The sequence below is a fragment of the Ranitomeya imitator genome, chromosome 7 (genome assembly GCF_032444005.1).
Source record: "Ranitomeya imitator isolate aRanImi1 chromosome 7, aRanImi1.pri, whole genome shotgun sequence".
NCBI lineage: Eukaryota > Metazoa > Chordata > Amphibia > Anura > Dendrobatidae > Ranitomeya > Ranitomeya imitator.
Genome location: NC_091288.1, coordinates 218,939,603 through 218,952,695, shown reverse-complemented (window position 1 = coordinate 218,952,695; position 13,093 = coordinate 218,939,603). Strand labels below are relative to the sequence as shown.

The 13,093-nt window shown below is 50.4% G+C and overlaps 1 protein-coding gene across 4 annotated transcripts in view; it reads left to right on the top strand.

Moving 5' to 3' along the window:
- TRIM72 (tripartite motif containing 72) overlaps positions 1-13,093 on the top strand; it is a 26,462-nt gene extending 13,369 nt beyond the window's left edge. For all 4 annotated transcript variants that reach the window (XM_069735028.1, XM_069735030.1, XM_069735027.1 and 1 more), the window contains 5 exons: positions 4,170-4,265; positions 6,021-6,251; positions 11,928-11,950; positions 12,032-12,150; positions 12,360-13,093. In XM_069735028.1, the coding sequence (XP_069591129.1) occupies positions 4,170-4,265; positions 6,021-6,251; positions 11,928-11,950; positions 12,032-12,150; positions 12,360-12,925 (1,035 nt within the window). In that variant the 3' untranslated portion in view covers positions 12,926-13,093. The remainder of the gene's footprint in view (positions 1-4,169; positions 4,266-6,020; positions 6,252-11,927; positions 11,951-12,031; positions 12,151-12,359) is intronic.

The following is a 13,093-nucleotide window of genomic DNA, read 5'->3' as shown; positions in this document are numbered from 1 at the left end:
TGCACCAGCAGAATAGTGAGTGCAGCTCTGGAGTATAATACAGGATGTAACTCAGGATCAGTAATGTATGTACACAGTGATTGCACCAGCAGAATAGTGAGTGCAGCTCTGGAGTATAATACAGGATGTAACTCAGGATCAGTAATGTATGTACACAGCGACTGCACCAGCAGAATAGTGAGTGCAGCTCTGGGGTATAATACAGGATGTAACTCAGGATCAGTAATGTAATGTATGTACACAGTGACTGAACCAGCAGAATAGTGAGTGCAGCTCTGGAGTATAATACAGGATGTAGCTCAGGATCAGTAATGTAATGCATGTACACAGTGACTGAACCAGCAGAATAGTGAGTGCTGCTCTGGAGTATAATACAGGATGTAGCTCAGGATCAGTAATGTAATGCATGTACACAGTGACTGCACCAGCAGAATAGTGAGCGCAGCTCTGGGGTATAATACAGGATGTAGCTCAGGATCAGTAATGTAATGTATGTACACAGTGACTGAACCAGCAGAATAGTGAGTGCAGCTCTGGAGTATAATACAGGATGTAGCTCAGGATCAGTAATGTAATGCATGTACACAGTGACTGCACCAGCAGAATAGTGAGCGCAGCTCTGGAGTATAATACAGGATGTAGCTCAGGATCAGTAATGTAATGTATGTACACAGTGACTGCACCAGCAGAATAGTGAGTGCAGCTCTGGGGTATAATACAGGATGTAACTCAGGATCAGTAATGTGATGTATGTACACAGTGACTGCACCAGCAGAATAGTGAGTGCAGCTCTGGGGTATAATACAGGAGGTAACTCAGGATCAGTAATGTAATGTATGTACACAGTGACTGCACCAGCAGAATAGTGAGTGCAGCTCTGGGGTATAATACAGGATGTAGCTCAGGATCAGTAATGTAATGTATGTACACAGTGACTGAACCAGCAGAATAGTGAGTGCAGCTCTGGAGTATAATACAGGATGTAGCTCAGGATCAGTAATGTAATGCATGTACACAGTGACTGCACCAGCAGAATAGTGAGCGCAGCTCTGGAGTATAATACAGGATGTAGCTCAGGATCAGTAATGTAATGTATGTACACAGTGACTGCACCAGCAGAATAGTGAGTGCAGCTCTGGGGTATAATACAGGATGTAACTCAGGATCAGTAATGTAATGTATGTACACAGTGACTGCACCAGCAGAATAGTGAGTGCAGCTCTGGGGTATAATACAGGATGTAACTCAGGATCAGTAATGTGATGTATGTACACAGTGACTGCACCAGCAGAATAGTGAGTGCAGCTCTGGGGTATAATACAGGAGGTAACTCAGGATCAGTAATGTAATGTGTGTATACAGTGACTGCACCAGCAGAATAGTGAGTGCAGCTCTGGGGTATAATACAGGATGTAACTCAGGATCAGTAATGTAATGTGTGTATACAGTGGCTGCACCAGCAGAATAGTGAGTGCAGCTCTGGAGTATAATACAGGATGTAACTCAGGATCAGTAATGTAATGTATGTACACAGCGACTGCACCAGCAGAATAGTGAGCGCAGTTCTGGAGTATAATACAGGATGTAACTCAGGATCAGTAATGTAATGTATGTGCACAGTGACTGCACCAGCAGAATAGTGAGTGCAGCTCTGGGGTATAATACAGGATGTAACTCAGGATCAGTAATGTAATGTATGTACACAGTGACTGCACCAGCAGAATAGTGAGTGCAGCTCTGGGGTATAATACAGGATGTAACTCAGGATCAGTAATGTGATGTATGTACACAGTGACTGCACCAGCAGAATAGTGAGTGCAGCTCTGGGGTATAATACAGGAGGTAACTCAGGATCAGTAATGTAATGTATGTACACAGTGACTGCACCACCAGAATAGTGAGTGCAGCTCTGGGGTATAATACAGGATGTAGCTCAGGATCAGTAATGTAATGTATGTACACAGTGACTGAACCAGCAGAATAGTGAGTGCAGCTCTGGAGTATAATACAGGATGTAGCTCAGGATCAGTAATGTAATGCATGTACACAGTGACTGCACCAGCAGAATAGTGAGCGCAGCTCTGGAGTATAATACAGGATGTAGCTCAGGATCAGTAATGTAATGTATGTACACAGTGACTGCACCAGCAGAATAGTGAGTGCAGCTCTGGGGTATAATACAGGATGTAACTCAGGATCAGTAATGTAATGTATGTACACAGTGACTGCACCAGCAGAATAGTGAGTGCAGCTCTGGGGTATAATACAGGATGTAACTCAGGATCAGTAATGTGATGTATGTACACAGTGACTGCACCAGCAGAATAGTGAGTGCAGCTCTGGGGTATAATACAGGAGGTAACTCAGGATCAGTAATGTAATGTGTGTATACAGTGACTGCACCAGCAGAATAGTGAGTGCAGCTCTGGGGTATAATACAGGATGTAACTCAGGATCAGTAATGTAATGTGTGTATACAGTGGCTGCACCAGCAGAATAGTGAGTGCAGCTCTGGAGTATAATACAGGATGTAACTCAGGATCAGTAATGTAATGTATGTACACAGCGACTGCACCAGCAGAATAGTGAGCGCAGTTCTGGAGTATAATACAGGATGTAACTCAGGATCAGTAATGTAATGTATGTGCACAGTGACTGCACCAGCAGAATAGTGAGTGCAGCTCTGGAGTATCATGCAGGAGCAGTAATATAATGTACGCACACAGTGACTGCACCAGCAGAATAGTGAGTGCAGCTCTGGGGTATAATATAGGATGTAACTCAGGATCAGTAATGTAATGTGTGTACACAGTGACTGCACCAGAAGAATAGTGAGTGCAGCTCTGGAGTATAATACAGGATGCAACTCAGGATCAGTAATGTAATGTGTGTACACAGTGACTGCACCAGCAGAATAGTGAGGGCAGCTCTGGAGTATAATACAGGATGTAACTCAGGATCAGTAATGTAATGTATGTGCACAGTGACTGCACCAGCAGAATAGTGAGTGCAGCTCTGGAGTATCATGCAGGAGCAGTAATGTAATGTACGTACACAGTGACTGCACCAGCAGAATAGTGAGTGCAGCTCTGGGGTATAATACAGGATGTAACTCAGGATCAGTAATGTAATGTATGTGCACAGTGACTGCACCAGCAGAATAGTGAGTGCAGCTCTGGAGTATCATGCAGGAGCAGTAATATAATGTACGTACACAGTGACTGCACCAGCAGAATAGTGAGTGCAGCTCTGGGGTATAATACAGGATGTAACTCAGGATCAGTAATGTAATGTATGTGCACAGTGACTGCACCAGCAGAATAGTGAGCGCAGCTCTGGAGTATAATACAGGATGTAACTCAGGATCAGTAGTGTAATGTATGTACACAGTGACTGCACCAGCAGAATAGTGAGTGCAGCTCTGGGGTATAATACAGGAGGTAACTCAGGATCAGTAATATAATGTATGTACACAGTGACTGCACCAGCAGAATAGTGAGTGCAGCTCTGGAGTATAATACAGGATGTAACTCAGGATCAGTAATGTAATGTATGTACACAGTGACTGCCCCAGCAGAATAGTGAGTGCAGCTCTGGAGTATAATACAGAATGTAACTCAGGATCAGTAATGTAATGTATGTACACAGTGAGTGACTGCACCAGCAGAATAGTGAGTGCAGCTCTGGGGCATAATACAGGATGTAACTCAGGATCAGTAATGTAATGTATGTACACAGCGACTGCACCAGCAGAATAGTGAGTGCAGCTCTGGGGTATAATACAGGATGTAACTCAGGATCAGTAATGTAATGTATGTGCACAGTGACTGCACCAGCAGAATAGTGAGTGCAGCTCTGGGGTATAATACAGGATGTAACTCAGGATCAGTAATGTAATGTATGTACACAGTGACTGCACCAGCAGAATAGTGAGCGCAGCTCTGGAGTATAATACAGGATGGTAACTCAGGATCAGTAATGTAATGTATGTACACAGTGACTGCACCAGCAGAATAGTGAGTGCAGCTCTGGAGTATAATACAGGATGGTAACTCAGGATCAGTAATGTAATGTATGTACACAGTGACTGCACCTGCAGAATAGTGAGTGCAGCTCTGGAGTATAATACAGGATGGTATGAGGTTTTGACGTATTATATTTCTTTTTAGAGACAACTTCCCCAGCAGCAGGTTCTCCTGCAGGAAGCACGATTACGGAAGGAGAAGACAGTGGCTCTGCTGGACAGACAGGTGTCTGAAGTGAAGGTCAGTGCTGGTGGTCGCTGCCCCCGTCATTACCTGCACCATACACCTGTCCTCAGATCTTCTATATGTGGTACATATACATCCAGCATCTCCTGATGATTATACCACTGTCCCGTTCATGTTACCCCTCCCCCATCCGCAGCCCCCTTTTCTCTATGGGTTTGATATACACCGCTCAAAAAATAAAGGGAACACTTAACCAACAGAATCTAACTCCAAGTAAATCAAACTTCTGTGAAATCAGACTGTCCACTTAGGAAGCAACACTGATTGACAATCAATGTCACATGCTGTTGTGCAAATGGAATAGACAACTGATGGAAATTATTGGCAATTATCTAGACCCCTCAATAAAGGAGTGGTTCTACAGGTGGGGACCACAGACCACATCTCAGTACCAATGCTTTCTGGCTGGTGTTTTGGTCACTTTTGAATGTTGGTTGTGCTTTCACACTCGTGGTAGCATGAGACGGACTCTACAACCGACGCAAGTGGCTCAGGTAGTGCAGCTCATTCAGGATGGCACATCAATGCGAGCTGTGGCAAGAAGGTTTACTGTGTCTGTCAGCGTAGTGTCCAGAGGCTGGAGGCAGTACCAGGAGACAGGCCAGTACACCAGGAGACGTGGAGGGGGCCGCAGGAGGGCAACATCCCAGCAGCAGGACCGCTACCTCAGCCTTCGTGCAAGGAGGAACAGGAGGAGCACTGCCAGAGCCCTGCAAAATGACCTTCAGCAGGCCACAAATGTGCATGTGTCTGCACAAACGGTTAGAAACTGACTCCATGAGGATGGTCTGAGTGCCCGACGCCCACAGATGGGGGTTGTGCTCACAGCCCAACACCGTGCAGGATATTTGGCATTTGCCACAGAACACCAGGATTGGCAAATTCGCCACTGGCGCCCTGTGCTCTTCACAGATGAAAGCAGGTTCACACTGAGCACATGTGACAGAGTCTGGAGACGCCGTGGAGAGCAATCTGCTGCCTGCCACATCCTTCAGCATGCCCGGTTTGGCAGTGGGTCAGTAATGGTGTGGGGTGGCATTTCTTTGGAGGGCCGCACAGCCCTCCATGTGCTCGCCAGAGGTAGCCTGACTGCCATTAGGTACCGAGATGAGATCCTCAGACCCCTTGTGAGACGATATGCTGGTGCGGTTGGCCCTGGGTTCCTCCTAATGCAGGACAATGCCAGACCTCACGTGGCTGGAGTGTGTCAGCAGTTCCTGCAAGATGAAAGCATTGAAGCTATGGACTGGCCCGCCCGTTCCCCAGACCTAAATCCGACTGAACACATCTGGGACCTCATGTCTCGCACCATCCACCAACGTCACGTTGCACCACAGACTGTCCAGGAGTTGGTGGATGCTTTAGTCCAGGTCTGGGAGGAGATCCCTCAGGAGACCATCAGCTGCCTCATCAGGAGCATGCCCAGGCGTTGTAGGGAGGTCATACAGGCACGTGGAGGCCACACACACCACTGAGCATCATTTCCTCGTCTTGAGGCATTTCCAATGAAGTTAGATCAACCTGTAACTTCATTTTCCACTTTGATTTTGAGCATCATTCCAACTCCAGACCTCCGTGGGATATTAGTTGTGATTTACGTTGATCATTTTTATGTTTTATTTTTCTAAACACATTTCACTATGTAATGAATAAAGATTTACAGCTGGAATATTTCATTCAGTGATATCTAGGATGTGGAATTTTAGTGTTCCCTTTATTTTTTTGAGCAGTGTATATTTCACATTACAGGACACAGTTTCCCGCTTTAAGTCCAGTGTGCGGGATCAGCTGAACTCCATGCGCTCCTATCTGGACATCATGCAGAACTCACTATTTCGAGAAGCTGACAAAGCGGAGATAAACGCCTCCGGAGCCCTGCTGGGTGAACGGAAAAGTTTGGCCCATTATGTGGAGCAGCTCGGTCAGATGGAAGGCGTCCTGAAAGACGTGGAGGGACAGGAGCAGACGGAGTTCCTGAGGGTAATGGTGGCAGCTGGAGCCGATGTTGGGGAGGGTGGGTGGTGGTAGGGCGCGACATCAGCATTAGGGTTAGATATAAGTAGGGGTGAGGGAAAGGGGAAAACTGGGCGTACCGTCAGGAGAGGGACCCATGTGTGTTGTCTGGACCCCTCTATCCTCTGTAGATCCCTAAATCCCCTACCACTATCCTCTTCATACCCCTATATGACCTCCAGACCCCTCTATTCTCCATGCACCACTCTGTCCTCGGCAGACCCCTATATGACCTCCAGACCCCTGTATTCTTCATGCACCACTCTGTCCTCAGCAGACCCCTATATGACGTCCAGACCCCTCTATTCTCAATGCACCACTCTGTCCTCGGCAGACCCCTATATGACGTCCAGACCCCTGTATTCTCCATGCACCACTCTGTCCTCGGCAGACCCCTATATGACGTCCAGACCCCTCTATTCTCCATGCACCACTCTGTCCTCAGCAGACCCCTATATTACGTCCAGACCCCTCTATTCTCCATGCAGCACTCTGTCCTCAGCAGACCCCTATATGACCTCCAGACCCCTGTATTCTTCATGCACCACTCTGTCCTCAGCAGACCCCTATATGACCTCCAGACCCCTCTATTCTCCATGTAGCACTCTGTCCTCGGCAGACCCCTATATGACCTCCAGACCCCTCTATTCTCCATGCACCACTCTGTCCTCAGCAGACCCCTATATGACCTCCAGACCCCTCTATTCTCCATGCACCACTCTGTCCTCAGCAGACCCCTATATGACCTCCAGACTCCTCTATTCTCCATGCAGCACTCTGTCCTCAGCAGACCCCTATATGACCTCCAGACCCCTGTATTCTCCATGCACCACTCTGTCCTCAGCAGACCCCTATATGACCTCCAGACTCCTCTATTCTCCATGCACCACTCTGTCCTCAGCAGACCCCTATATGACCTCCAGACCCCTCTATTCTCCATGCACCACTCTGTCCTCGGCAGACCCCTATATGACCTCCAGACCCCTCTATTCTCCATGCACCACTCTGTCCTCAGCAGACCTCTATATGACCTCCAGACCCCTCTATTCTACATGCACCACTCTGTCCTCAGCAGACCCCTATATGACGTCCAGACCCCTCTATTCTCCATGCACCACTCTGTCCTCAGCAGACCCCTATATGACCTCCTGACCCCTCTATTCTCCATGCACCACTCTGTCCTCAGCAGACCCCTATATGACCTCCAGACCCCTCTATTCTCCATGCACCACTCTGTCCTCAGCAGACCCCTATATGACCTCCAGACCCCTCTATTCTACATGCACCACTCTGTCCTCGGCAGACCCCTATATGACCTCCAGACCCCTCTATTCTCCATGCAGCACTCTGTCCTCAGCAGACCCGTATATGACGTCCAGACCCCTCTATTCTCCATGCAGCACTCTGTCCTCAGCAGACCCCTATATGACCTCCAGACCCCTCTATTCTCCATGCACCACTCTGTCCTCGGCAGACCCCTATATGACCTCCAGACCCCTCTATTCTCCATGCACCACTCTGTCCTCAGCAGACCCCTATATGACCTCCAGAACCCTCTATTCTCCATGCAGCACTCTGTCCTCAGCAGACCCCTATATGACCTCCAGACCCCTCTATTCTCCATGCAGCACTCTGTCCTCAGCAGACCCCTATATGACCTCCAGACCCCTCTATTCTCCATGCACCACTCTGTCCTCAGCAGACCCCTATATGACCTCCAGAACCCTCTATTCTCCATGCAGCACTCTGTCCTCAGCAGACCCCTATATGACCTCCAGACCCCTCTATTCTCCATGCAGCACTCTGTCCTCAGCAGACCCGTATATGACCTCCAGACCCCTCTATTCTCAATGCACCACTCTGTCCTCAGCAGACCCCTATATGACCTCCAGACCCCTCTATTCTCCATGCACCACTCTGTCCTCAGCAGACCCCTATATGACCTCCAGACCCCTCTATTCTCCATGCACCACTCTGTCCTCAGCAGACCCCTATATGACCTCCAGACCCCTCTATTCTCCATGCACCACTCTGTCCTCGGCAGACCCCTATATGACGTCCAGAACCCTCTATTCTCCATGCACCACTCTGTCCTCAGCAGACCCCTATATGAAGTCCAGACCCTTCTATTCTCCATGCAGCACTCTGTCCTCGGCAGACCCCTATATGACGTCCAGAACCCTCTATTCTCCATGCACCACTCTGTCCTCGGCAGACCCCTATATGACCTCCAGACCCCTCTATTCTCCATGCACCACTCTGTCCTCGGCAGACCCCTATATGACCTCCAGACCCCTCTATTCTCCATGCACCACTCTGTCCTCAGCAGACCCCTATATGACCTCCAGACCCCTCTATTCTCCATGCAGCACTCTGTCCTCAGCAGACCCCTATATGACGTCCAGAACCCTCTATTCTCCATGCACCACTCTGTCCTCGGCAGACCCCTATATGACCTCCAGACCCCTCTATTCTCCATGCACCACTCTGTCCTCGGCAGACCCCTATATGACCTCCAGACCCCTCTATTCTCCATGCACCACTCTGTCCTCAGCAGACCCCTATATGACCTCCAGACCCCTCTATTCTCCATGCACCACTCTGTCCTCAGCAGACCCCTATATGACCTCCAGACCCCTCTATTCTCCATGCACCACTCTGTCCTCAGCAGACCCCTATATTACGTCCAGACCCCTCTATTCTCAATGCACCACTCTGTCCTCAGCAGACCCCTATATGACCTCCAGAACCCTCTATTCTCCATGCAGCACTCTGTCCTCAGCAGACCTCTATATGACCTCCTGACCCCTCTTTTCTCCATGCGCCACTCTGTCCTCAGCAGACCCCTATATGACCTCCAGACCCCTCTATTCTCCATGCACCACTCTGTCCTCAGCAGACCCCTATATGACCTCCAGACCCCTCTATTCTCCATGCACCACTCTGTCCTCAGCAGACCTCTATATGACCTCCAGACCCCTCTATTCTCCATGCACCACTCTGTCCTCAGCAGACCCCTATATGACCTCCAGAACCCTCTATTCTCCATGCAGCACTCTGTCCTCAGCAGACCCCTATATGACCTCCAGACCCCTCTATTCTCCATGCACCACTCTGTCCTCAGCAGACCCCTATATGACCTCCAGACCCCTCTATTCTCAATGCACCACTCTGTCCTCAGCAGACCCCTATATGACCTCCAGACCCCTCTATTCTCCATGCAGCACTCTGTCCTCGGCAGACCCCTATATGACGTCCAGAACCCTCTATTCTCCATGCACCACTCTGTCCTCGGCAGACCCCTATATGACCTCCAGACCCCTCTATTCTCCATGCACCACTCTGTCCTCGGCAGACCCCTATATGACCTCCAGACCCCTCTATTCTCCATGCACCACTCTGTCCTCGGCAGACCCCTATATGACCTCCAGACCCCTCTATTCTCCATGCACCACTCTGTCCTCAGCAGACCCCTATATTACGTCCAGACCCCTCTATTCTCAATGCACCACTCTGTCCTCAGCAGACCCCTATATGACCTCCAGAACCCTCTATTCTCCATGCAGCACTCTGTCCTCAGCAGACCCCTATATGACCTCCAGACCCCTCTATTCTCCATGCAGCACTCTGTCCTCAGCAGACCCCTATATGACCTCCAGACCCCTCTATTCTCCATGCAGCACTCTGTCCTCAGCAGACCCCTATATTACGTCCAGACCCCTCTATTCTCAATGCACCACTCTGTCCTCAGCAGACCCCTATATGACCTCCAGAACCCTCTATTCTCCATGCACCACTCTGTCCTCAGCAGACCTCTATATGACCTCCAGAACCCTCTATTCTCCATGCAGCACTCTGTCCTCAGCAGACCCCTATATGACCTCCAGACCCCTCTATTCTCAATGCACCACTCTGTCCTCAGCAGACCCCTATATGACCTCCAGACCCCTCTATTCTCCATGCAGCACTCTGTCCTCAGCAGACCTCTATATGACCTCCAGAACCCTCTATTCTCCATGCAGCACTCTGTCCTCAGCAGACCCCTATATGACCTCCAGACCCCTCTATTCTCCATGCAGCACTCTGTCCTCAGCAGACCCCTATATTACGTCCAGACCCCTCTATTCTCAATGCACCACTCTGTCCTCAGCAGACCCCTATATGACCTCCAGAACCCTCTATTCTCCATGCACCACTCTGTCCTCAGCAGACCTCTATATGACCTCCTGACCCCTCTTTTCTCCATGCGCCACTCTGTCCTCAGCAGACCCCTATATGACCTCCAGACCCCTCTATTCTCCATGCACCACTCTGTCCTCAGCAGACCTCTATATGACCTCCAGACCCCTCTATTCTCCATGCACCACTCTGTCCTCAGCAGACCCCTATATGACCTCCAGACTCCTCTATTCTCCATGCACCACTCTGTCCTCGGCAGACCTCTATATGACCTCCAGACCCCTCTATTCTCCATGCACCACTCTGTCCTCGGCAGACCTCTATATGACCTCCAGACCCCTCTATTCTCCATGCACCACTCTGTCCTCAGCAGACCTCTATATGACCTCCTGACCCCTCTTTTCTCCATGCGCCACTCTGTCCTCAGCAGACCCCTATATGACCTCCAGACCCCTCTATTCTCCATGCACCACTCTGTCCTCAGCAGACCCCTATATGACCTCCAGACCCCTCTATTCTCCATGCACCACTCTGTCCTCAGCAGACCCCTATATGACCTCCAGACCCCTCTATTCTCCATGCACCACTCTGTCCTCAGCAGACCCCTATATGACCTCCAGACCCCTCTATTCTCCATGCACCACTCTGTCCTCAGCAGACCTCTATATGACCTCCTGACCCCTCTTTTCTCCATGCGCCACTCTGTCCTCAGCAGACCCCTATATGACCTCCAGACCCCTCTATTCTCCATGCACCACTCTGTCCTCAGCAGACCCCTATATGACCTCCAGACCCCTCTATTCTCCATGCACCACTCTGTCCTCAGCAGACCCCTATATGACCTCCAGACCCCTCTATTCTCCATGCACCACTCTGTCCTCAGCAGACCCCTATATGACCTCCAGACCCCTCTATTCTCCATGCACCACTCTGTCCTCAGCAGACCCCTATATGACCTCCTGACCCCTCTTTTCTCCATGCGCCACTCTGTCCTCAGCAGACCCCTATATGACGTCCAAACCCCTCTTTTCTCCATGCGCCACTCTGTCCTCAGCAGACCCCTATATGACCTCCAGACCCCTCTTTTCTCCATGCAGCACTCTGTCCTCAGCAGACCCCTGTATGACCTCCAGACCCCTCTATTCTCCATGCACCACTCTGTCCTCAGCAGACCCCTATATGACCTCCAGACCCCTATATGACCCACCAGGATGTCGTAGAGGTTGGAGGTCCATTTAGGGTTGGTGACGGGTGCAGGGATTGGGGTATCGGGCGATAACTCGGGGAGGGGCAGTGTTGGGGGGAGTGATGGGATTAGGATCGGGTGTAGCTGCTGGGCTCCTGGATTTCGGTGCCGGTGATGGGAGATCCGGTAGCACAGAGGAGCGGCCGCCGTGTGGTGGACGGTCATAAGGCTGATGCCAGAGTTTATAGCCTCCGCTGATCTTGTTTTTTCCTTTTCAGAAATTCTGTGTGGTGACGGCCAGGTAAGTTCCCTTGTATTTCCTCTCCCGCCGGTCCCTCAGGGGCGATGCACCGGATTTCTTATTGTCGCCTCCTATGTACAGGCTCGGGAAGATCTTATCAGAGTCTCCGCTCCCCGGACGCCTGGACATCCAGCTGCCCATCATCTCCGATGAGTTCAAGTTCCAGGTGTGGAGGAAGATGTTCCGGGCGCTGATGCCAGGTGAGAATGGGGCTGTGACACAATGGAGGGTGCTGAGAAATACGGAAGATACATTACCAGCCGCGACCACCAGGCGGCAGCACCGTCCCGCCCATTACGCTCACCCTCCAATTGTGGTGAAAAAAAGGGTTTGAGGTTTTTACTTTTTTGGTACAAAGTTTCTGTAAACATAATTGTTTTTTTTTTTACATGCATTTCTTTCTTCCAAGCTCTGGAGAACCTGACGTTTGACCCGGACTCAGCCCAGCAGAACCTGGTGGTGTCCGGAGACGGTAAATCCGTGGAGTGTTCCGACCACAAGCAGCCGGTGTCCGACGATCCCGGACGCTTTGACAAAGGCAACTGTTTGGTCACCAAGCAAAGCTTCACGGAAAGAGAGCACTACTGGGAGGTGGTGGTGGAGGACAAGCCCAGGTGGGCGCTGGGTGTCATCTCCGAGACCGCCAACCGCAAGGGCAAGCTCCACGCCAGTCCCTCCAACGGCTTCTGGATCATGGGCTGTAAGGAAGGGAAGGTGTATGAGGCCCACGCCGAGGCCAAAGAGCCGCGTCTCCTCCGCGTGGACGGGCGTCCGGAGAAGATCGGGGTCTACCTGAGCTTCTCCGATGGCGTCGTGTCCTTCTTTGATTCCGGTGATGAGGACAACGTGAAGCTCCTGTACACCTTCCACGAGCGATTCTCCAGCCGCCTCCATCCGTTCTTCGATGTTTGCTGGCACGACAAAGGGAAGAACGGCCAACCCCTGAAGTTCTATGTGCCACCAGGGGCCCAATGATGGCGCCAGAGGGGCCCATACCGATTTCATGGACGTGGATGTGACGGATCCCGCACAGATCTACCCCGCTCATCGGGATCCGCTCTGTCCGCGAGGCTGTAGACCCTGATCCCCTCTATATTGGGGTGTGAAGACTTTTACATCAATAAAATGTTCCTACCACACCCA